This window comes from Lonchura striata, chromosome 6 (assembly GCF_046129695.1).
Source record: "Lonchura striata isolate bLonStr1 chromosome 6, bLonStr1.mat, whole genome shotgun sequence".
Lineage (NCBI taxonomy): Eukaryota > Metazoa > Chordata > Aves > Passeriformes > Estrildidae > Lonchura > Lonchura striata.
The window spans coordinates 26,888,074-26,914,251 of record NC_134608.1 but is presented as its reverse complement, the minus strand read 5'-3'; the positions used below and the strand labels follow the sequence as shown (position 1 = coordinate 26,914,251).

Here is a 26,178-nt window from a genome sequence, read left to right as displayed (position 1 = left end):
AGAAAACCCTACAAGCCAGGAGCAATCCCTAAAAAAGGGGAGACAGATGTGAGCAGTGCATGGCCTTGCAAAAGGCTAACACCTTGTTCAGGGCAGTGACAGTGAGTACTGCTGGCCCTGGCGTGACAGACCTTTTCTTCCTTCCCCTCAAGCTCTGGCCTCTGGCATGTGTCTGTTTGCTGCTTTAAAGGCTCATCAGAGATACAAGGGCTAATACATTATTAGAGCCATCCTGCAGGAGACAGGAGAAATCAGTGAGATAGGGATTATTGTGGAGAAAAGCAGTGAAGGTTGTCAGTGTGGTCTCTGTATGCACACTTACTGGAGAGGATGGAGTAGGTTGGTCACTATGAGACAGAGTAGGAGCAAGCTCAGGGGACTTTGCTGTGTACTCGACAGACACAGAATGTGATGCGCCAGCTGGAAACTGAAGTATGACAAATTCCATTTATAGAAAAGGTGTACATTTTAACAATGAAAGTAATCAATCTCTGGAACAAGGTGCAGTGTGTATATACATATACACAAAAACACTGCTTTAATTACACATTCTTATATCAGTCTTTGAGATTTTTAAAAGATGTTCTCTTTCAACTACAAGTTGTTGAGCTTGGTACAGGAATAATTTGATTTAGTTTCAGGGTTTGTTTTGTGTTGAACTTTATACAGTGTTTTTATAAAAGTCCCTTGACATTAAATTTGTTAATAATTGATGGTGGACTGATTATGGTCTTAGCTGTGTCATGGTTTTTAGAAATATTAACATAAGTATGCTTACTTGGGTTTCTTTCCATAGTCCTGCAGTTCTGAGCTATTGTGCCCTTCAGCTCAAGGTGTCTGACCAGATGTCACAGGCTGGTGTGAAAGAGAGCTTCAACTGTGTGGATTTTAGTGTTGTGGAATTAGTTCTTTCCAATACCTACTTCAGTCTTTTGGGAAGGTGTCTTTTTTAAAAATACTTTAAATATCTGAATAGGAAATTCCATGGTGATAATCTAGTCTGTAAAGAATTAATTGTCTCAATTTTTTTTTTTTTTTGAATGCTGTTGTTTTCTCTGATTCTCTATCCTGTGCATCCTGGTTGTTAGGATGAAGAAAGTTTATAATTAATAGTGCATGTGGGACTAAAGAGTCTGTCTTCCTCATCGCTTCTCTTCCTGAAGACTATTGACTTTGCTTGTTGTTAAAGACAAATTGATCAGTTAAATTTAAATTCCCCCACCAGTATTTTTCTATAATGCATATGCTTATTTTGTGTATTAATGCATTGTTTTTACTGAACAAAGGCTTATTTAAACATCTTTGATTTTCACTTTGTGTGTAAAAGAACAAATACCTAATAAGTTATGAAATACTCCTTTCTGTAGAAAATGGAGTGCTCAATGTATGTTTCTGTTTTTGCAGGCTAAAGCCTATCTAAAGATAGCTATGGAAATATTAAGAAGACTACCAGTCCCTCCTGCTTGAAGCATTTACCACTGAAGTTTAGCAAAAAAGTGATCTTTGATGAAGCCAGTGCAGAAGAGTCCTGCTACCTAGTTACATGGAGGCCATATGTTAGTTCTAAGAACTTCTTCAGGAATTAATTTACCAGGAGTTAAATGATGATTGTGATATTTACTGTTTTTTACATCATTTTTTGGCTATGTCCAAAAGGATTCAAGTATGCAAATGGTGATACAGTATTTAACTGCTGAATTATATCATCAAGCAAGAAGGGATGAAGTACATTTTTTCCATGTGCCATGTTTTAAAGTCAAGAATGAAAAACAGCCTCTCCATGCAAGGATAACAATGGTATCCCAAGACATAAATTTAATTTTTAAGCAGGATTTTCAGTACTCTAATTTCCTTCAGTTTTTGTTCAGATTTTTACATGGTTAGCTATCAAACTGTCCTTAAGTTCTGCAAGATTTTAAGAAGCAAAATAAGTTCTTTCACTGCTGTACTTTTCTGTATTCATCTTAAAAGAGGATTAAAAAATTCCACATATACTCTGTAGAGTTCTTATGATGGATGATGAACAAATTCATTCATTATTGGATAAAGTTCGATCGGGAGGCAATTCACAGTTTAGTGGAGAAAGGATTACGTGACCCTGAGGCTTATTTCTCCACTGTTTTACAGTATAATGAACCCAGACAGAAGACAAGGTAACAGAGGTCTTCACTGAAAGCCAGATGTTTTTCCTTAGCTCAGTTTGCCACGGAATGCAAATGATCAAGATAAATTTATGATTGCATATTTCTACTACAGTGCAGCAACTTGGAAGTTGAATATAAAGATATATTTTTGAAGTAAAGAAATATTTGGTCTTCAAACTGCATGGCCTTCTGGTTTGTTATTTCATTGTCCTTGATCTTTGTGTTGGTGTGTGGAAGTGAAAGATTATGCCTTCAGGGAATGAGTTTTCATTTACAATTAGATCTTTGAGTTGACATTTAGGCTTTTTTATCTACACAGTCAAGTATCAGTATCTTCAACGTACATCATAACCCTACCTACCATAGAGTGAATTTAACCATACTAGGGAGTTCTTCTGCTGGCCTCTGAGGGAACAAGCTTTTCCCTGTATTCCAAGTACTTAGTCAGAATTTTGGATGTAGTTTTTTCTTACTGAAGTGATGCAACATAAAAATTGGTGTACATTTACATTAATGATATTTAAGTAATATTCTTACCCAGAGTTTAGATGAAAAATCTAGACACAAGTGATGAGTTGAATTTCAAGCTTAAGTGATTTTCTAAATATATAAAATTACATAGTCCAGAATGGTTGATTTTTTTGCATCAAGTCAATCTCTGAACCGTCTTCCCTGCACCCTCCCCTATGAAATCTCATCAGTGATCAACTTTTTCAGTAGCATATTATTGTGGTCTGTAGAATTGACAAAATACTCAGTTCCTCTCAGTTGTCTGATATACTTTACAAAAATGAAAGCTGTCTTAATGTTCTGCCATTTCATACTTTATTGATAATATTTTTTAAATTAAGTTTTGTCTCTACAAATTTATTAGCTTTGCATAACATAATCATTGATATACATGTCTGTAAATAATTGTGTGGTGGTTTTGGCTAGTATAATCTTACATTTCAGTGGAACAACTGGGATTTCTGACTGTTTTTTCGCAAAAGATAGTGATATAATCTGAATGTTAGTATTTGTAATTCTCATTCTCTTAAGTTTTTGAATGTCTGACACCTAATTCATGTTGAGCCTGGATGAACAATCAGTATATAGATAAGTGGTTGTTCAGCTCCTCTTTTGTTTCTTTCTCATTATTTCTTGGGTTAGTTGAAGGATGAAATTTGCTTTCAAGTTTTCTTTTATTTTTACTCCTTTTTACGTTTTTTCCCCTTTTAATTAAATGCTGTTGTTTTCCTCTGTTGAATCTTTCAGCTTCAGAATTATTTTGAATGCCTTTGTCAAGAAACTATGTTATAATGATTAAGCATAGTTTCTACACCAGGCTGAGAATTCATATTTAGTCAACAGTTTCGTGGAAGGATTACACGGTGTAGCTGATTTATTGATTGCAAATTCTCAGTAATTTTAAGTATATACATATGTATATGTAATAGTACAGAATTGGTAGGACATGTCTGTGTTTAGGGATACCAACAGTCAACACAAATTTAAATTGAGAACATATTTGCTTGATTTCCCTCATTCTCATGAGTGAAAAACTGTTTCCAGACCTTCTCCTGCAAAATAAATGAAGGGCACAGGCGAAGTGTTATGGCTTCTTAATGTTATAGAAACACATATTCATATTTTTTATTATATAGTACACTATTGAATACATAATAATGAATTCCAGTCAACATACTATATTTGAAGGTATATTCATGAAATCATTGATATAAGTTACTGAATGGGGGAGTTGGATAGCTGGAGATTTAGCAGGAGAAGGTGGTATTTAACTCTAGTATATAAATTATAGACTTGACACATAGTGCTGTATGCTCTTTTCAGCTCCAGTATTTATTTCACTTCATTCTAATTGATATTCCCTAGTGTACTAACATCTTTTTGTTCTAAAAATGTTAATCCTAGCAGGAGGCCCTGGCTTTTCCAAGCTGTATGGGTAGATGCTCTTTGCTCACCAGCAGGGGAGGGTTACTGTGCTCCTGGTTATCAGCACAGAATTACTGAAGTCTGTAGCACTGTGAGTTCAGGTGCACACTGGAAAATCCCACAGAGGAGGAAAGAGAAAGAAATAGGAAAGGTAGGGTGGCAAGGGACCAAACAGGCAGGAATGGGGCAGAGGCAATTGTCAGTCCCAGTTTACCTCCTGTGTAGGTTAGCAGCAAGATTCCCCAGACTCCCAAGATCCTTCTGCATTGCTGTCAGACTTAGTTTTGTGTTCACAACATCACCCTTTGTATAGTGACCACAGTTCTTGTGTTTGCAGATAATCCCTGCAGTTTCTTGGGTGAGGAGCCTACAGGCTGTGTCTTGACACTGCATTTCTTGGCTTTCAGAAGTTTTTTGTTTTAATGAAAATGAAACTGAAAGAAGGTATAGAATTGTTTGTGCTAATGAAGTATTTTGCTGTAAATTTTTTACTGCTATGTTCAGTTAATGAATTGTTTGGCCTTTGAGACTACGGTTTGTGCAATACTTAGGTGCTAGATCCTCACAACAAAAAAACCCTGTTATTTGAAGTTATGAGAAAAAAGTAGTTTGCAGGTTAGTTTTTGCCTACTAATTCAAGTTCAAAGTACCATCTGTTTTAGTTGCTCTGATCATGGTTATGAATGAATACTAATGCAGAGGAGAAGTGGCAGAAGCAGGTAATTTCAGTGTATTAACAAAACACCTCCTGTAATTCTGAATTCAATTCAAACAGTTGGACTCAGATCCAGTTCAGCAAGTGAAACCCCCTTTAACATCTTTCCCATAATAAGTGTGGGTTTCACTTTGACTGACTGCCGTGTGACCATTTACGTTTTGGGATTTTGGTACTTGCATGGAAAGCTTCTTTCAGAATGTCCCCAGACCTGACACTGACACATGAGCTCAGTACCCAACTGCCCAACTCACAGAAGCTGTTCTTGTGCTTCCAGGTACTGGTGGGGACAGGATCTCCATGCTTATTTTCCTACATGGTTTACAGTAGTTGTCCAAGGCACAAGAAACTTGTTCTACACCCAGCTTTGGTTAAGAAGATTGAAATCCATAGCTCCTAAACTTTGGAGCTATTGTCATTCACCTGGCTTAGTCATTGCTCAGGACCATCATGGAATGTTCATCACTCCTGATAAAGCTGTATTGCTTGTGGAGGAAGTAAAGAACATAGTGCTAAGCACAGATGATTTTTTTTTTTTTTTTTTTTTTTTTGCTTAATGGCTTGGGCTGGGCTTTCTTTGATCCTTGTTCCCAGCCTTATTGATTGCTTTTACCTAGAGAGCCGATGAATAAAACTATAAATTCTTATATTAATGCCTGGCATTTTAGATGCTTACAAATTTGAGATAAAGCTCTGGTGTTTTGCATTTGGATTTTGATACCCACATGTCATTTTATTTTCTCATGGCCGCATCTGGACCTATATTGTTGTTGTCATTTTTATTTAACTGAAATGCTTCCTGGTGGAGATGGCTGGGGGAAAGCATCCTGCTTAAGAACAGTTGACCATAACTTGAATCTGAATTACTGATTTAATTTCAGAGTTGACTTATAATGGCAGGAGTTACAGTGATGATTACATTTTATTTTGGCAACATTTCAGCCATTGCTGAAACCAAGGCATTGGTTTGTCAGCCACATACCACAAAGCAGCAAATGAAAAAAATAATTCACAAAGTAGTTTTCAGCCTAAATTTAAGACTTCACTTTTTTTTTTTTTTTATTTTTATCTGATTTACATTATAAAGATATTAAAGTCCAAAGAAAAAGTGTATTTAAAAGTCTGTATTTTTCCATTATCCTTGTGTATTCAGAGAGGGTGGGTGTTTTTTAGCAAGAAGAGGATGGGCACAGCCTGTCCTTCCTTATGCACCTATTTGTCTCAGTTTCTCCATTTGTATGAGTCTGGATCTGAATACCCACTTTAATCAATGCAAATAAAGGACTTCTAAGGAGTGTGTGAGTCTCTGAACGAGCAAGTGAGGGGCGGGGGGAAGAACATCTGCTGTCCTTTAACATTGTTTTGAGGGCTTACAGATTTATTTGAAGTGTTTTCCCTCATACCGCTGGGATTTTCTAAAATTTGTGTTATTTCCTGTGATCCAGAGGTTTTCTCTTTTCTTTGAGAGAAAGGCAGGAGACTCCCCACACTTGCCTACCCCATGTATGCATCCTGTTACTAAACAAGGTCTGTTTTCAAAATACAAACTGGTTAGTTTTCTGAAAAGTTAGCTTATGACTTTCTAATGACTCTTAACACTTTTTACTTTTAGGGACAACTTTTTTCCCCAAATAATTATGGGAGACATGCTATAATATATTTTTCAAGGCCAATTTTGCTGCAAATTTAGGAAGAATAAAGAGGATGAAACTATCTTTTTTAGCCAAACCCACATTCGGTAGATGTAATTTTGGGATGTTTGTCCACTGTGTAAATATTGCAAATATTTTGTGTCTCATTTAGTGAAGTGCTAAGTGAAGTTCTGGAGCCTGAACACTCTCCTGCCCAGCAGTAGGCATTTGAGGGTGATGTGAAATGAGTCTGTAGCTGGTCGAACAGGCAAGGATGAGTTTCCACACTGACTTATTTGCTAAACTGGGAGGTTTCTACATGTCTGGTTTTAGAGGAGGAATTTCCATATAAATGGGCTTTTGTCTGTGGTACCTTGAGGCCTCTAATTAATTACATTTCAGATGGAGTCAGGAGGTTTTGGGTTTGCACTCCATACTTCCCTCTGCAGGGTAATGGGGCCCAGTGGCTATTTTGGAGAGTTAGTTTCTAAAACAAGTGTTAAAAGGCTGGGAAAACACACCTCAGCTTTGAAAACCAGCCCCACATTTGTTCATGAGTGCCAGCACTACTGGCATCTCTTCTGTAATGCATTAATATCCTAAGCTTTTAGAAAACCTGTGTGTTGTAGCTTGTTAGCACTTTTGAAAAATGCATTTCTTATTAGCACAGACAGTGCTGCTTCACTTCTGTCCTGTTTCTTGACAGTGTAAATAAATCTCTTTTCCTTGCCTATTGGTAATGTATCCAAAAAGGTACTCCTAGAGAAAGAAATGACTGAGCTGTTTGATACCGAGTACTTTCTTCCCTGTAGGGTTAATATAGGAAATGATAGTCACTGTCTCAGTGAATTGTTGATTGTGTTACCCTGATGGGATATACATCTTCATTAAAACAAAATTAAATGGTAGATAAAATGCCTGTTAATTATTTAAAGCTTGCTGCTCATGAATATTGAAAACATCACACTCTGGTGGAAAATTAGGTTAATATACTTCAATTTATAGATATTTTATAATATATTTTTCTAAGAAAGTAATGGTATTTAAGATATTTGGACAAGGTCTTTGCTGTTGAAATGGATTGCTTTGCACTGCCTGAAAAGGTCTGCTATTTTCACAAAGAATATGACTCAGAGAAGTTGTGTATTATTCCCTATCAGTGCCTGTCTACAGAATTCTAGGTATGAATCTACAGTAGCAGGTGACAGGAGGGAAGAGAGATGACGTACCAGTATTTGCCTGGAATGACCTCATGACAGGAAGCAATAGGAATTTGTTTGGCGCAGCAAAAATTATAAGCAGGGGAGTTGCATTTTTCAGAGAGGCAGATGGGTCACATTTAGCTGGTAAATGTGGCTGACATATGAAATGAAATAAAACATTATATGGTCAGAAATAAAATAGGAACTGTATCTTTCCACTCCTGCCAGAAAAATACAGCCCTATCACCTGGGATGCCTGGCATCCTGGGGTTGTGTTGGTCCTGGTGCTTCAGAGAGGTGACAGGACCCAGCAGAGCATCAGGACACAATTTCTGTAATTCAGGGAGGCAACCAAAAAATGTATTCAAAAGTGAATAGTTGAAAACAGTTGATACAGAATGTTCCTCGAGGAATGGGATGTCTCAGTTCTTGGTCAGTCTGTTTCACATCAGATAATGTGCCATCCCAAGGTGATGGTTTATTAAAGTTAGTATTTTAGCTGTCTTTACCACAGGAGCTGAAGTTGAATGCAGTAACAAGACATGTTATCTCTGCAAAGCACTTTGCCTTACACTTAGGTGATACCAAGTGTCAGGAAAATTTTGAGTACCTTGCTGAATACCTAAGCTTAATAGGCAGTAACTTGAGGTTTCATTCTATTCCAGATTTTTTTTTCTGTAAGAAAGGTTTCACATTTCTATTGCCAGCACTTCACTATTGTTGGTTCTTCAGATAAAGATAAAAAAATTTATGTACAGGGGCTCCTAGAGGGAATTTTGTGCTTTGATGTGAGATTATATAATCTTTTTTAAAACAAAATGGTCAATGATAGGGTTGTTCTTTGTTTTCTGTTTAGTTTTTAAGAACTAGTGTCACCAAAAGGAAAGATACCAATTGGACATAATTTTTTATAGTCAGATTGGAGCTTTTGTGACCAATTGCTAATCATACCTTAAGAATACAAACCCACAAGCAACATGAAGCTCTTTTTCTTTGAGGATATGAATTTCTTTATTTAATCTTGCTGTCATTGGCATGGAAAAAATAAAGAACTGTGGCAGATAAAATGCAGTCATTAGAATTGAAAACCACATGCATTAATGGTCATGGTTAAGGATCATGAAAATATACTTGCTGAACCCAGGTTCTAGATGCAGTATGTTCTTGGCCCTGGAGGAGCCAGCAGTATTCAAACAGCAGTTTTTGCCTCTTGAGTGAACTCCTAACTCATTCTGTGATTTGCAGTTCAGAAAAGTCACACCCTGAACTGTGTCAGCATTGAACCTTTAGACTGTAGGTTTGCTAACACAGGAAATGACACACTGAAATGTTTGTTCATGTTGTTATCTACTCTTCCTGGGAAAGCAGGGATCTGTTTGCTCCATATTGTGTTGGTGCTGCTTATCAGACTGTACGATGTTCCTGCTGGGGCTGGTGCTGGTCAGTGTTACTTGCTGCTCTTCTGTTTGTAGGAGAGTTGTGTGTAATACTCAGGAGCTGTGTTCATGTTCTGCACCTGGATCAGACCTTGCAGTAGTTACAGGCACTGATCTCTGCTTTGATTTGCATTTGAGTAATGCTGCGTTATTTGTAGGCAACGCCTGACCCTCTGATTCTCAAGTGTTACTGTTCCCAAGATAAAATCCTGCACTGAGAATGATCTCTGGAAATGACACCTTACCCTTGCGACTCTGCTGCTTTGGAAAGAGCTCTGCATGGGCACTGGGAGAATGTGGTAGAGCTGTCCACTCTCATTAAGGACTTACTTGGACCTCTTGGCACACAGAGACAGCTAAGGGTCAACTAAATGGTATGAGGAAATTGCCTGCCATGCTGTATTTGAACATGAATGGGAGAGAAAATAAAATGGAAGGCTTCTGACTCAAGAAAAGCAGAGGGAGAGATCATGCAGTGGTTACAGTCATAGACAGAGCAGACTTGTCAAAATTAGTTTAATTTATTACCAATCAAATCAGCCTAAGATAATGAGAAATACACCCAAATCTTAAAGCACTTTTCATTCATCCTTCCCCTCTTCAACTTCACTCTTGAATTCTCTACTTGCTCCCCAGCAGCCACATAGGATGTGGAATGGGAGCTCCAGTCCCTCACGTTGTCTCTGTTGCTCTTTCCTCATAAGGGAGAGAACTCCACACACTCGTTACCTGCTCCAGCAGGAGACAGTCAGACACCCACAAACTTCTCTAAAGAGAATCCTTCCCACAGACTGTAACTTTGCATGAACTGCTCCAGTGGGGTTTCCTTCCATGTGGTGTAGTCCATCAGGAGCAGACTGTTACAGTGTGGGTCCTCCATGGCTCCACAGGTCCTGCCAGGAACTTCCTACAGCATGGGCTTCCCACAGGGTCACTTGCTTCTGCATGGCGTCCTCCACAGGTTGCAGGTGGATCTTTGCTCCACCTTTGATGTCCATGGGCTGCAGGGTCACAGATGCCTCACCACGGTCTTCCTCATGGGCTGCAGGGGAATCGTTGCATTGCTGTCTGGAGCATCTCCTGCCCCTTCTTCTTCACTGGCCTTGGTGTCTGCAGAATTGTTCCTCTCACATAGTCTCTGTTCTCTGGCTTCAATTTGCTTTTGCCCAATAACTCTTTTTTCCCCCTTCTTAAATACATCATCTCAGAAGTGCTATCACTGTTGCTGATAGCTTGGCAGTGGCCAGAAGCAGGTTCATCTTGGAATCAGTACCTCTCAGCAGGGACAGTTTGTGGTACCTGGGAGCGGGGCTGAGCCCCATCCCCAGCGGGCACAGCTGTGAGCAGCAGGTGAGCAGCACTGACAGCAATGAGCCATGGAGGGACCAGGCACTGCCCAACCACCCAAGGGAGCAGAGGGCACACAGGTGCAGTGCATGAGCATGAGGGGATAAAAGGCTGGGCTGAAGAACAAGAAGGGCAGATGCTTGCAGCCTTCTGAAGTGAGATGTGTTACTCTGTATGGGTTGAAGCTTTCTGAACTTACATGATAATGCTCTGTACATCGTGGCTGTCTCAACTGTGACACATTAATCAGAAGAATCAAAGTCTTCTTTCTTGCAAAGGTGGGTGGTGGTTAAGAGAGTGTTATTATTTTCTATGTTTTTTTTTTTTAATCAATAATCAAAAATTTTACTTACAGCCTAAAGTTTAATAGACTGAAGGGTTTTAGACAGTGGCATACACATTGGACATTATTGGACATCATCAGGGATGATGAATGGAATAGAGGGCACAATGCATGAACATGAGGGTATAAAAGGTTGCACTAAAGAACAAGAAGGGCAGACCCAGCATTCTGAAGTGAGGTGGTGTTACTCTGTATGGGCAGATGCCTATGGCTACTCTGAGAATTCTGAAATTGTGTAGTGATACTCTTGTGTATCATGGCTGTCTCAACTGTGACATGTTCTGTGACACCTCCTTGATTTCCACTGGGGTTCAACTGCAAAAATAGGAGTACACATTTGATTGGTTTCTGTTTAACTAACTCTTAGGTTCTGAATAAACCTTTACTATTCTAATGTGCACTTGTCAAACATGGCCTGGAGCAAAATGTGAAGATGTTGCAATTGCTTCTGTTACCTTCAAATTATTTTTAAAGTGAATTCATAATCCTAAAAGAACTGTTTTCTTTTGAAAAGTACCAGTGTTTAATTTCCTAAGAAGGAAAAGTCAGAAAATTGTTTATGATACAGTTTCATAGTTTCTGATGGGCCATATGAAATGTGTATTTTCTGTAACCTCTGCTCTCTATGTTAGTGCCAGTAAAATATAAAATAATAGAGCCTGGCATTCATGGAGCAGAAGGAGTCAAACAGATTGCAGAGAGGTAGATTTGTTGTTTGCATAGAGAAGGTAAGTTGCCTGTATCTTAGAGCCAAGCTCTGAGTAATGGTGTCTCTGCAAATTAGAAATGCAATTGTTACTAATCCCTAGTTGTAATAAAGAATTCGTTTCACTCCTGTGATGTGTTAGGGAGAACTGGATCACTATTTTTGCAGAGGGCCAGTTTGAACAGCTTGACAAAACAGTAGCATTGAAGTTTCCTAACAATAAATGCCAGACTCTTCAACAGGATTGTTTCATTTTGATCAAAATCAATTTTTTGCTATGACTGTACACAAACTATTTGATTCAGCCCTTGAAACTGCTGAGTTTTAATCTCCAGGGATTTTTTTCCCACAAGACACTTGGGAATTTATTTTGGCACATGGTCCAAAGATCATTGACTGACCTCCAGCCTGAGGTGCACAGCTCTGTGTGTGCATGGGGGAGGCATGCATTGCAGAAGTTGTACTGATTCATCGTCTCGCCCAGGAAACCTCTGCCTGGCTACTTGAAGCCTTGCTTCCTTGAAGGGAGTTTTGAGCGTTTTTGCTCTTTTATTGAACTACATTGGAAAATAGTCTTGTGAAGCAGAGGTTCCACGAGGGCAGAAATCTGTCAAAGCCTTCATCCAGGAGCTTGTATTAACTGCTCATTACCAGTGTTTGTCATTTTGTTTTCTTCTGCTGTTGTTTTGGTGTAAGCAATGTCAAGTGTACTGACAACAGAAGATCACACTGCCTTCAGAGGGTCAGATGCAGTTGAAATGTATTTCTAGTTCCACACGAAGTGTGTGTGGGCAGTGCTGCTCTACCGTGGGCCCTGCTGGCTCCTCACAGCTGGGGGCAGGGATTGGGGTGGTCCTACCAAAGGCTTTCTCATACGGACTGCAAGGCGTTGTCTGCATCGCGGTGTTTGTTGTGTACACCTCGACTGGTCCCTCCCCTTGTGTCACAGGGGCTCAAAACACAAAACCTCCTCTTGAAAGGGAAAAATCAGCCTACTTAATTCACTGAGAAAGAGCAATAACATGGAGGCGCTTTTCCTAATGTTTCTTGATACGAGAAATTTTCCTAAGCAAGTAACCCCCTGGGAGACATTAGATTGTGGGAATGGGCCACAGTGACAGGCTGTGCCAGGCTCATCTCCCAGAGCCCATGGTGAGGGCATGGCCCAGCCCTGCTGCTTCTGTATGGGTTTTGCTATTTAGTGCCCTGGAGGTTGTAAATCAAGTCCAGGTGTCACAGATTCCTTTTGTGTCCTGCCCAGCACTTCCTGCCCCTTCCTTGGTGCGGTGCCTGGTGGCCGTGTCAGGTATGGTCTGTTTGGGTGCCACACTGGATCCAAGTGGAATGTGGTGACAGTTTAAACAGGGAATGAAGTTCTGCAGGCATAGCTGAGTACTGGGAATATGCAGAAATAGATACCCAGAAGTCCGTGTATGTGTTTGCAAACTAGCTGCAGGGTTTTTTTTTGAGAAGAATGTCCCAATAGCTGCATGTTTTTCATTATGAGGCAAAAAAGAGAGAGGGCAAAAGTGCAAGGTTGTGGTTGTACAGGGAAGCTCTCACACATATAACTACTGCAGTAATTCTCTGACCTAGTTATTCCCTAAGAGAAATGTGACTTTTTTTTTCTCACAATTGCTGTGAGAATACCTTCTTGACATAACTTCCCAAAACTAGATGTTCCCTTTGATAACTTTAATCTCACTACTCCAGTAGGGGATGAAAGAACAGCCTGTATTAATATAAAGGACATTAAGTGACTTGGGAGCAGGGATTTTACCTGAAAGGTTCTTTCTGCATGGCAAGCCCTTTATAAATCAGAGTTATGCTTTTGAGGTGTTGTGTCATGTAGAGTCACATTTTTAATATCAGAGTAAGGTCACAGTGCTAAACTCATCAGCCCAAACAGTTTTGTGGAGGGGTGAGTACCATTGCCTGGTTCTTCTGCTCCATCGAGGAGATTTTATCTTTAAGTGGATGTAACAGAATGAATAGCACCTAGCAGGTTATCTCTTGATAATCTTTGATAGGAATAGGATTTTAAAAGTCAGATTATATTTATTAGAAATTGGCTGGAGTGCTTTTTTTGTAGCTAACCACACAAAACATGTAAACTGCGTTCACAGAGGCAGGTACATGAGACATGAATGCTTTAGTTCATAAAAAATATTCCCCATGAAAGGTCAATTGCTTCCTTTTCATTGATTTTTCTTCTACCTTTCATTAATTAAAAAAAAACCTGAAACAAAAACCACCAACCAAACCTCCCTGCTTCTTACTTTTTCTGTTTTCTTTAAATGCCTCAGTTATTCAACAGAGAACATTGAGCTAGGTCATAAGTTCTAAATAGTAGGAGGTTTTGGAACTGGCAGCATTTGAGTGAAGACTTTCAGAATGTACCAACCCAAGCAGTATAGTCATTTGAGGTAGATTCCATTAATTTAGGTCTTTACCAGAAAATACCCTTATTTTTCTTGGCTTTGTCTGCATGACAAATGCCAAGAAACTTATGTTCCTTGGTAATTTCATATTTATATGCCTATCCATACAATATGTAAAATAAGCTTTTCTCAAGACATTCATGTGTACTTTTAGAATATATATACATTTTCTTTACATTTTCAAAACAGGATTGGTAATATGAAGGCTTTGATTTTCAAACTGGAATGAATTGCATTTTATTTCTCAAGGATTTTTATTCTGAATTTTGGTATATTGTATATCAGGCCATTGCTAAAATTATGGAGATTAATTTAAAATCCTGTGACAAAAATAAATAGATGTGAAATTACCTCAGATCTTTTTCTAAGTGTATAGTAATAGGATATATACCATATATAATTGTTTCTAAATCCAGCTGTTTGTGGCTGTACTCTTTTACAAGCTTGCACTTTACATTTCATGAAACACTACAATGTACATTTATAACATTATTTTGACCCAGCTTATAGTAATCATGTGATTTTGAAAAGGAGAAAAGAGGAGAGTAATCCTCCTCCCCCTCTGTAAGTTACATCCCCTGGTGTGGCTCAGTAAGGCACTGCATAAGAGATCTGCCTTGCAACCTCTCTTCTTTTTGTCCAGTTTGGAGGTGGCTTGATGAGATGTCCCTGGGGTCTTCCTCCAAGATCTATAAAACAAAGAGGTTTGTCACAAATGTTAGCAGCAGAGGCAAGGAAACTTCTGGCTGAGAAATCCTCTCTGTTATATTGCTGAAGTGAAATACAAGGAGGTGGCACGGATCATGGCTTGGCTCAGGTACTCAGCATTCAGAGAAGGAGAATTGTCCAATTTTATAATGTTAAAAAAATACACAAAAGGGCTAGAATTATCTTGGTCTCCAGTACGATTGCCTTGAATAAAGTTTGTACAAAGATGTAATCTTCATTTGCATCCTGAATACTTGATGCCTACATATCTTGCAGGTATAATGTTTCTACCAAAAATACCCACGTACTCCAATTTGGCAAACAAAAGAATCTCTGCTCCAGGGAACGAACAGGTCTGAACTGACTGAATGCCTGTGAAGGGATGTAAAGCTGTCTGCAAGAAGGAATATAAACCCTGCTACCAAAATGGGAAGGTTTTTCACCCTGGATCGCTCTGTACCTGTAATTCCAGCATATACACAGCAGTAAGGCAGTTGTGGAGCCACTTTTGTGTAAGGACACAATACTTGGTACATTTATTTATGTATGTGCCAAGGAATGCTCCACCTGAAGCCTCTGTGCTGTCACATTTACTTTGCATACAGGCCTGACTCTGCATCCCTGCTAACTGCCAGCACTTGGGCATCGCTGCTGTCACTGCCTGCCCTGCATGTGGCACAAGTTTCTGCTGGCCCTCACACTCCCCCCTGACAGCCCTGGGATTGTCTTGGGGAAGAAAATGTACTTCCAAAAGAGCTGTAAGATCAGAGATACCTTCTTCAGCTGAAATAAGTAAATCAAGTCCCAAACTCACCACTCTTGAAGAGTTCTATTTTTCTATTCCTTTGGGTTCTTCTCACCACCATTACGACAGTAGAATCCTGTGGGTTGAATGCTCAGTTACTCTTTCTGATACGCAAGAGATAGTAAAAGAAGTTTGTGATTTAATATTGTTTTCATAGAAGAATTAGGATACTTCTATTAAAATTACGTTGTTTATATCAATTTGGCTATCTAGGCATGACTCGTGTAATTTTTATAGCATAGAGGGCTGTCAAGCAATTGGTTTGGAAACTGGGAGTGGAAATCACTTCTAGTGAGGAAAGGTCACCTTAAGTGTGTATGAACAAATACTGCCAGATGTTCTTTTGGAATAATAAGAGAACAATCCATCACTCCTATTTCAAAGTTGCTTAGTATGCCCTTATTTTAGTATTTTGCTCATGCAAACAATCACCTAAAAATTCTGCTTGTCTCATTGACATAAACACCTTCAACAATACATTGGAAGTGACTTCTACATCTGTTTGCCTTGTAACTTATTGATAAGAACATACTGTTTAATACATAATTTAAAAAAAAAGAATTTATGTTTGAGATTTTTTCTTTTCAGAGAAGTGACATGATACCTTTGATTTTTTTTTTTTTCCCCTTTGTGCCTGCTGTAGATACCTGTATTTTCTGTCAAGATAACAGGTAGTGGACAAAACTTTGCAAAGGTCAGGGAAATTATCTTTTCAATACAATGAGACAGTGAAATGCTGAACAGGGAACCCAATCCTGGAAGGTCACCATTGACTGTGAGTAATTGAAACATTCAAAACCAGTACCTAGATTTGCTTTATGATTTTGCATTAGAATGATGGCTTTAGCCTGAAGTCCTGTCATCCAGATTTTTCTGATGTCTGTTAGCAATACTTTTTGCTTGTACATGCTGAGATGTGGTTTCTTCCATTTCACAGAATTTACATTTTCACTTCCTGGATTTGTGCTTCAAGGTTACTTCCTTGTGACTTGGATGACTTGATGGGGAAGTTACAGCCTCTTTGTTTCCAATATGCTTTCCTGCATGATAGACCTCCTTATATCCCTGTCTGCTAAAGAAGTTACAATTATCTGTGCCTGGCTCTCTTTGGCCACGGGTGGAGATTCCCGGCCGCTGTCCTGCTGGTGGCCGCCCCGAGTCTCTGCCGGGACTAGTGCTGTTTGGGGAGCTCAGCGAAGCAGGGGAGTAAGGAAGGACACTTGTCTGAGTCTCCAAAGATTTAATCTTGAAGTGGGCAGAGTAAGTGACAAATCCGAACCCGTAGTCCCTGTACCAAGGGACTACTTAAAAAGGATAGAGGGAACATGGGGAGGACACAACCTTTGAGCAAGAGGAGGACATTAAAGGAGGGGTGCAGGGTAAGGGCTCCCCCAGGAGAAGCTGACATGGAGAGGGAGCAAACCCTACAATCCAATTCTGCTTTGAGGAAGGGATAAAGGACAGGGAACACTCCAGAACCAAAGGAGTGTGCTGTCTTTGACAGACAAGGGAACAAGGGAGGTATACATGTGGATTGACATCCATTTTGGTGGGGAAAACTGGTAAACAATTCAGGACTGAACCATTAGGGAAGCCAAATGGGGTACAGAGAATGAAGCATTGCAAACCTATAACAAGGAACATTAAAACCTACTACAGAAGAGCAAACTGTAAAATAACAGACTACCACAATTATCAAGTTGTCACAGTCTGCATATGTCCTGTCAGGGCACCTGGACATTTGCTGAGTATTGATTCTTCTGCAGAGTGTGAATTAATGGAAAATTTTAAATCTTGAAGTCTCTTCTCTAACCTGCTAATTCACACAACATTGCAGAGGGAGCATTATCAAAATAGGGTTCTGAGTGGGTGACCATGTGAGTTCTTGGTGTATTTGCACAATTTGGGGTAATTAAAGGTAAGCAAAAATTGAGAAATGACAGTAAAGAGCAAAACACTTTTATACAGCTTGAAAACAGATGACTTCAGACACCATAAGGTTCCTCTCCTGTGACACCTTTCAAACAGCTCTCACAGACTTCAGCTGGCACCAGCTCATGCTATAAAGGGAGAATTCAGTCATCATTGCCCTTTTCTAGCTTTATTTCTAGGGGGGAAAAAGAGGTCAGAGTGGTTAAAATGCACCAGATATGTGTCTCAAAAAGGTGAATATTTTAAAACACATATTTCTTAGTGTGTCTACCTCTCTAGGCAAATGAAGGTGAAAGCAAAAAAATCAAGAGCTAATATTGACTCAGAGTGATCTTAAGTTCAGTACAGTTCTTAAAGTTCATCCTCAGGTTCTTGTCCCTTTGTCCCTTCCAGCCTGAGATCCCAGGGTGACTGTTCATACAGACTAGAAATGCACCAGTTTCCCAAATCTCCAGCAGTTTTCCATTTGACATTCATGCACCTGGTTCTGACCTTACTTTTACATTTCACCAGATGCTGGCCGCTCCTTAGTCACAGTATCCCCAGGGTTTCTGGAGATTTTATTTATTTAATAAATGATGAGATAATGGATACTTGAAATTATTGAGATCAGTGAGTAAAAGTTGTTTTAGGAGCTCAGAGAATGACATGCTCTGTGCCTGTGAGGAGCAGTGCTGCTCCCAAGTTGCATCTGGAATAATAGCCTGAGGTGCTTTCCAGCAGCTCCACAGCTGCTGAAGCAGTGACCCAGAGCTACACAGGCTGAGGAGAAAGAAGGCACCAATGTCACAAATTTGGGGCTGAAGTGGGTGTTGTGACACTGTGCCACAATGCTCCCAATGCTCATGGAAAAAGAAGCAGTAATGGAGAGAATGCTCTCTGCACTGCAGTGTCTTTTACTAAGCCACAATCTGCTTTGGAAGCTTATTTCTGTATGCTAAAAAAATGGAATTGCCTTTCTGGAAAGTGTCAATGTCAGCACAGCATGCAGACTTGTACACAGACTTTTGTAGTGAAAAAAGGAGTTCATAACCTCTTTTACTCGAGTAATTGCTGTTCTTAATTAATAAGCCTTTGTTATCTCCAAATTGAAGTAATACTGTGAGCTACTCTTGCCTCCTGCTTAACTTTACTTAATTGTGCAGACATTTGAGTCAGCACTGACTAACCTGGAAGCAGGGTCCATATGCCAGTAGGATCCCCTGCTCTGAGGGGCTGTTGGTGTGCGAGCTGCCCATGTACTGCTGAGCACGTGGGAATGGCTGCAGTGTGAATATGCTGGCCCAGCAGACTTCTTCTGCTGCCAAAATGCCTCACAATCAGACATAATTTTTCAGTGTCACAGTCCCTTTCAGGGAACTCTCCTGATGCAGGCTTTTGTTCTCTTCTTTCTGAACAACCACGAGGTGCTCAGGGATTGGGAAGTAAAACCTGCTGTGAGACTTGGGAGGGCTCTGTATGGTTTGCCCACTGCCTCCCTTCCCTTCCAATGCCAAGGTAGCAGTGGCCATGAAAGCAGTTATTTTCCCACTTTCCTCCCTTTCTCTTTGTCTTCACAATGCCCTCTGAACCTGTATTTTGAAGGATTTGTACTAGGAGGTGTAGGAATGAGATATAGATAAATTTAGCTGAAAAAGAAATGCAAGCCCCCCAAATTCTTTATTTAGGGCAGGTGATATAATGAGGCACGCTAACAGTGCAATGCCATGAGTGTGATACCCTCACACAAAATCCAGCCCCTTGCCCTGTGACTGTCATCCACAGTGGGGTGTGCCCAAGGGGTTTCGCTGACTGCACGTGCAGCTGTCTCAGATGTAGGTGGTGGCAGCACGAGGCTGCCTCTGCTCGAGGCTGCTGCAGTTGTGGTAGACCAACAACATGAGCCATGTGAGGTTTGCAGGAGGAGGGAGTATCTCTGGGTGTCAGCTGGGAAAAACTGATCAAGAAACAGAAGCTCAAGTACAAACTCACCATTCTGATGTTGCTGTTGAACTGAGGAAACCCAAAAGTTTGTCCAGCCTTTCCAGCTCTACCAGTTGATCTAACAAGAGATGTTACCTCTACCTTCAAACTCTTCAGGCACTGCATTTTCCCTGCTAGGAGCTACACAGTTAGAGGTTGTGGGCCAAGTTTAGTGAAAGGAATGGCACTTCCTAGCATCACTGCTTCACTGGCACAATGGACTTGATCCAGTCTGTCATGTTTCTTCCAACCCCCTCAGGCTGGAGGACAGAAGCAGATGTACATTCCCACCAAGGTGTCAGAGAAACTCAGCATAGTAAAAAGACCAAACTGATGGATTTTCTATGCACTTATCTGGTGTTTCTTCCCCCTCAACACAGCTCCCTCTTATGGCTGCAGCAGGCAGTTCTAGGATAACAGCAGATTCCCCAGGGTCCTTGATTATTATTGCATTAACCCAGCTCTAGACATGTATAAAAAGCAGTGAACAAATGTGACATAAAAAAATGAAAGGTGAGAGTAGAGCATTTGTTATATTGAATCACACCTGATCATCACTTTTGCCTGCTCTGATTTTGTGGACAGTATTTTAATCCTGTCTCTCAGTGTTGCTATAACATTGTACTCTTCCATAGTTTTCTTACCTTACAATGTGTTTTCTACCTACACAATGGGTTCTACCACTGTGAAGCTTGCAGGAGCTTTCCTTCCCTTCCCTTTGGAATTCATACCCGTCTTTATTTTGTTCCCCACTGTGAGGATGGAACAGCACTACTGTAGATTATGCTATTATATAACTCTAGTTTTAGATGGTACAAAATAAAAGACAGAATAACAAAAAACAAACAAACAAAAGAAGGTGGAAACAAGAATGAAATGTTTTGATTTACTGGATTTTTAATGCTCTTTTGTGAGAAATTCCAGGTTTTCAATCCACTCTGGAATGAAGCCATTTTTGCAACTTAAGTAGCTCACGAGAGAGGCATTTTGAAATTGGCCAGCACTGTGTGCTGGTCTGCACTGCTTGTCCACCTCTTTCCAGCTGGCTGTGCTGTGCAGCTTTTGCTGTGGTCAGTGGTGTGACCTGTCAGGAAGCACTAGAAAGGTTGTCTAAGTATCAGTCTGGAGAAAAGACTGTGGCAGCAGTGAGCAACTTCTGCTGGAGCCAGGCAGAAAAGATGCCTGGATAATGGAACAAAAATGGAGGAACCTCACTGGCTGCAGCCTTGGCTTTGGAAAGTCTGAGGGGAGAGTGTCAATAACTTTATTTATCATTTGCATGGCAGTGTCCTTTGCAAAAGGAGAGGAAACAATGAGAGTCCTAGGAAAAGAAAGCAGAAGAAGGAAAAGAAAAAATAATTAAAAAGTTGATTGAGTTTTCACATTAAAAAAAAAAGTAGTAGCAAAAGTACTGAAGAGTTTATTAGAGGAAGAAAAGGGGAAAAAAGTGAAGGTAATGGAGCAAAGAGTTGACTCCATGTGTCTTAAATATGTTAAGAAAACAGACAGGATGGGTGTGACTGAGAAGCTACAGAAACTGAAATTATTGACAAAAACGGGGAGAAAAAGAAAAGAAGAAAATCATGTGAAGAAAAAAACAAGAACATGGTGAGGTTCCCTTCCTAGTAATTTTGTGGAAACAAACAGTGGTTCTGGGTGTGAGGTGCTATTTTCTGTGTATTGAGCAAATGATAAGCACCTTGACTTTTGGTGCATTTTCCTATCTACTTCAGTGTCTTGAGAGGCATGATATTGCCCTGAAGGCTGGTAACAGGAACAGGTTATGCTGTGAAGTTCTATCACTTTTAATTTATCTGGCCACCATGGATGTCACAAGGAAGGAGTATCTTGCAATTACTCTTTAATTATATGATTAGTTAATAAGGTTTCCTATTAAACACCATGTAACTACATGAAGATTACCATGTAATTACCTTTAGAGGATCCAAAACTAATTAGCATATAACCTGTATTCTTGCCTTGTGGTTCAGAAGGCTATAATCTTGTAATGATATGGTGCTCACTGTGTTGTCAGCCTGCCACTACACGCTAATTTCCATGTAGTTAAACGCACAGTAGTTTTCACACAAGTAGTATTTGTGTTCTGTTACCAATTGTCCCATAAACTTGTGCCCCTGTTGGCAATGACAATGACTTCAACCAATTACATTCTCAAATTGCCTATGTGAAAGTCTTTTGTTATACCTTTTGCTTGCTGTGCTGTATACTGCTATACCCTGTGCTGTAAACTCAGCTGGATGTGAACAGTAAAAGCAATCTTGAGGCAGGAGACTTGATTAGCTTCCTTCATTTGCTTCACCAAATCCAGTGCAAAATGCACATGTTTGTGCTACTGATGCTTACTGTTCATTTTTGGGAAGCAGTGTTTCTGGATAGTCAATGCTGCAGGTAAAGCACCAGTTCAATAATCAAAATAATGCATACTTTAAAGATAAGCATCCCTGCCCAAGTTTAAGTGGAAGTAAATTCCTTCTGTGTTTCACTTTTAAAATTTAGCTGAACTACTGGTGAGCAAAGCTTGCTTGTTTAATAAACAGAGGCTAGGTTTTGTCTTTTACCAGACAACTAAAAATATTTTTAAAGTAATGTCTTTATGATTTTGCATAGATAAGAGCATATAAACTGTATTTCTCTGCAGTCTATTCTTTGCTATTCAGTTTCTAATGAAGAGCTCCATCACACCTCTTGGCTGGGATAGGACAGGAAAAATGACTACTATGAATAGTGGTCATTTCAATAGTTTGGTTGATTTTTCCATTTTCATTTTCTTTTCCTATCTCTTTTCTCAACATCTACTTTTCTGAAATGCATTCCATATGTTTTACAGTTTTCCTTGAACCTAGAGTAACTTCAAACACATAAATCAACTCTGTTGTGCCCCCCATTCCTCCCCACCTTTTGCTCAGAGGGCCTTGCTAAGCCCTTTAAGGAGGACTTGGCATTTGAAGTGATGGTGAAGACATACTAGCAAGGTGGGCTGGCTGTGGTTTGGATCTGATGAATTCTGTTTCCCAAACAGCTTGTGCCCTGTTAAGAGTTCTGTCACTTGTGCGTGCAATAAATTCACATTCCCATGTTCAGGCTGCCCAGAAAATTATTCAGCAGGAGAAGACCCAGGGTGGAACCAGATTGTTGCAGATCTCACTACCCAGTCTTTGTGTCCTTCACTCTGACAGTGACATTCTGCTGGGTTTGAATGTATAGGTTTTTTTCCCAGCTAGTTCTGTACCCATCTTCCAATAGTATAATCTAGGCTGTATTTCCCTAGCTATTTGTGCTAGGGAATATCATGAGAGACAGTGTCAAAAGCCTTATTAAGTCAAGATGATGTGCTCTTATTCTTTTCTATTGCCATGCCTGCTTCTTTGACAAAGAAGGAAATTACAATACCTTGACATGACTTGTTCTTCACATATCCATTATTGGCTTTTACTCATCTCTCTCTCTCTTTCTCTCTCTCTCTCTCTCTTCTGCTCCCTCTTCTTCTAAGATCTTTGAAGTAGTTTGTTTATTTGCTGCTTTTCTTGGCTGCTTTAAAAAGGTTTTCCTCCTGAAACCATCTCTGAGATTTTTTTATATATTTCATCCTTTATCTTTATAAAATCCATTGTATCTCCCTATCAACCCTTTCTGGTGTGTATCTCTACAGTGTCTAAGATACAAAACCTTGCTGCTGCTACAGTACTTACACAGATTGGTCTTAAATTCCCCACCCCTCCATTCACCTGTTTTGAATAAGAGCATGATATCAATGTTTTACCCTTTTTCTAGATCTCATCATTTGATATTCATGAGCTCTGAGAGAGAACTGCTAATGCTCATGACACTGCTTCACTTATTCCTTTGAGTATCCCATGATAAAATTAGCTTGACCAGCTGAACTGAAAACATCCAGCTACTCTCTGCTGTCTTCTTTGCTCTTCCAGGCAGCTCTATTAAACCATCTGTTGTTGGTACTACTAGTGTTAGCAAACTGATTACATGAATTCAATTCTTTGGCCACTTATATATCTACTGGCAGCTTTGTCCACTGTGACCAGCAAACCAACTCTTGTCTTGGTCTTCTTTTTACTAATAACCTATTTATAGAAATACACTCTTCTTGCCTGGGATGTTTCTTCCTAATTGTATCTCATCCAGCCCTTTTCTGATTTTGCTCCACCTTTATTTTAGATCCATTCTTCTGTGCCCTAACTTTACACTTTTGAGTATGTTTCCTTCTTGTCTTGAGAACAGTGAAGAGCTTATGATACAGAGAGATGAGGAGATAAGCACCACTTTTTACTTCAGTATTCTGAATAGATACATGAAATCACAGATAAGTGAGGTGTGTAAATATATGACTACACAGGAATTCAAAAGCACAAGTGGACACAGGTTTGGCAGAACCAGAATTGCAGTTCCAAACCAGATCTCAGAGTTACTGAGCTGCATGTGATCTCTGCAGCGGAGCAGTGTTTCTTGTGCAGTGGTTAAGGTCCAGTTTTGCTGCATGTTATTACTTGGGACTGATGATGTGATTTATCATTTCAAAGGAGATTTCTAGGAACTGAGATCAGGCAGCAGCACTATGGAACAGAAGACTCTCACTGTGCAGGAAAGCTGCAGGATAAATTTGGAGTATCTTTTATCTTCCAGAATGTTTGTATCAGACTTAATTTTTCTCTGTCATTCTTCTCACATTTCACTTTTCTTGTCTGTCTTGAGATGTCAGAAAACTGTGAAAATCCAGGTGGAAACAGGGAAAGCCTAGCATGTCCCGGCAAAGGTAGAAAGTGTCAGGATGCTGCTGAGAGCAGGTGTTCTCAGCTGTGGTGTCTGTTAGTAGGCTGAGAGTGAGCCACTGCCTTTAAGGTTATTGTGGTGGCACTGGAGCTGGGATTCTAATTACCAGAGGGCTGGAAGCTGCACTAGTGATGAGGTCTGCTGTGAAGTCCTCCTTGGCATTTTGTGTGCTATCAGGAGCACAGCAGGACTATCATATGGCACCAGAATCTTGTATGCCTATACTAATTTTAAGGACAAAAATGTGAAGAAGAGCTTTGGCAGCTTAGTTGCTTCTGTTTACTTGAAATCTCTGAAGGTGACAAACCTGTGAGCTCTTTACCAATACTGCAAAAATAATCAGTTTCTTTACCTGTGGATATATTTATGCTACTTGGAAATAAATGATCTGTAATGAAGTTGTTTTCATCTGGGGTGCCTGAAATCTGGTATTTGATGCGAAGGCGAGTACAGCATTGTCCATCTTTGTCTACTGTCTGGTCTGTGATGTACTAAATAACTTTGGGAACATGTTGTGCAGCTTGTGCTGGCTCTGAACCAGAAGCAGCTTTGTGTGTTTGATAATGAGATCAATGCCATTGGGGGCAGACATAGTGCTCACTCTCAAGTTTAGTGCATGATGTTTTGTGCTGTCTGCCAATAAAAGATTACTGCAGTACTCAAAGTCTGTCTGCCTGGAACATTTTTTTTATTTTTTTTTGTTAATTTCTCTCCTGTTATGGAAAAATCCTAGTGATTTAAGAGGATACTGTTCTGGGTGATGGGTATATGCATAGTTGTCTAGACTCCTAAATGCAGGAGAGGGAGAAATTTGTGGGATATGTTGAGTTCAGAGCTGGGTGCAGTCTCTTTCTTAAGTAGTAATGAGGATATTAAAAGAATAATATCCTAAAATGACAGAAGTTTAGTAGCTGACAGTTTGAGCAGGTGGAGTTCAGTTTTCGGAAGCATATGACATGTGTTGGTGGCATTCAGAGTTTGATTTCTTTAAACTTCCTGTCCTCACAAGAGCTCTGTTGCTTTTAGCTGTTGTGAATGGAGCTGGAGAGAGCACCCTGGCTGAGTCATTGCGTGGGTATTTACTGAGGTGTTAACTAGAGCTGTGCAATGTCCTACTGACCCTGCACTAGTGCTGAGCTGAAGGGCTGTCCTGGGTCTTGGTCCTCCCTCCCTACCTAAAGGCAGAGTCCTTTGGCCGTGTGACACCACAGACTGGTCCCTGTGATGGCAGACACACTGAGGGTAGACTCTGGACTTCCTGCTTTTATGAGTTTGCTCCTGGGTCTCAGAATTCCATATGGGACTGGATACCTTGGCTTATCTCCTTCTGAATGGGGTGCTGTGATCTGGATAACGCAGCGATGGTACATTTTGAAAATTGTTCTTGAATTATCCCAAAGAAAAAGTTATTTGACATGTTTTAATTTAAGTTGGATTTGTTTAGTCATGTATAGTAACCTTTTACTGCTCTCCTTTATATAATGTAGATTTTGAGAGCACATTTTTTCCATCCATCTTTGTGAGTCTCAGTTGAGAGCAAAATACAGTTACCTGTCAGCAGCTGTGCGTGAAGAAATTTTCTGAGGAACCAGTCTGATTTCCAAACATTATCTTATTTTTAATTCTGACTCAGTAGACACAAAATCACCCCAAGCACTATGGTGTGTTTGAACTGTACAGGTATCTTTCCACAGCTGGAATAAACAAGCATAATTTGTTTAGAAACTTCTATTACCCTCTACTGTTCTCTATTGTAACTCACTTGAAATATTCAGCCTGTGGATGTTAGAAAGGTAGGTATCAAAATTGTCTGCTTGTTCTCCAGCCCTGTTATGGAAATGTTACTAAAATGTGTCATATTTATTTACAAAGCTACATGATTTAAGTTAATATAAGTCTTTCAACTGCAAATATTTTACCTCTCAAAATACTACTGGAAAAAGTTGTGGGGAAAAAAAGAAAAGGTGAATTCTAAGAAAAAAGAAAAAAGGCTAAATTAATTCCATATATATATGTAAGATGGTATTTGTGCTTTTCAAACAAAAACTGACAGTAGACTATTATG

General features: G+C 39.7%; 1 protein-coding gene across 4 annotated transcripts in view; it reads left to right on the top strand.

Moving 5' to 3' along the window:
• Nucleotides 1–1,992, top strand: part of NUBPL (NUBP iron-sulfur cluster assembly factor, mitochondrial) — a 284,585-nt gene extending 282,593 nt beyond the window's left edge. For all 4 annotated transcript variants that reach the window (XM_077784050.1, XM_021542657.3, XM_077784052.1 and 1 more), the window contains one exon: nucleotides 1,405–1,992. In XM_077784050.1, coding sequence (XP_077640176.1) covers nucleotides 1,405–1,467 — 63 coding nt within the window. In that variant the 3' untranslated portion in view covers nucleotides 1,468–1,992. The remainder of the gene's footprint in view (nucleotides 1–1,404) is intronic.
• Nucleotides 1,993–26,178: the final 24,186 nt, after the last annotated feature.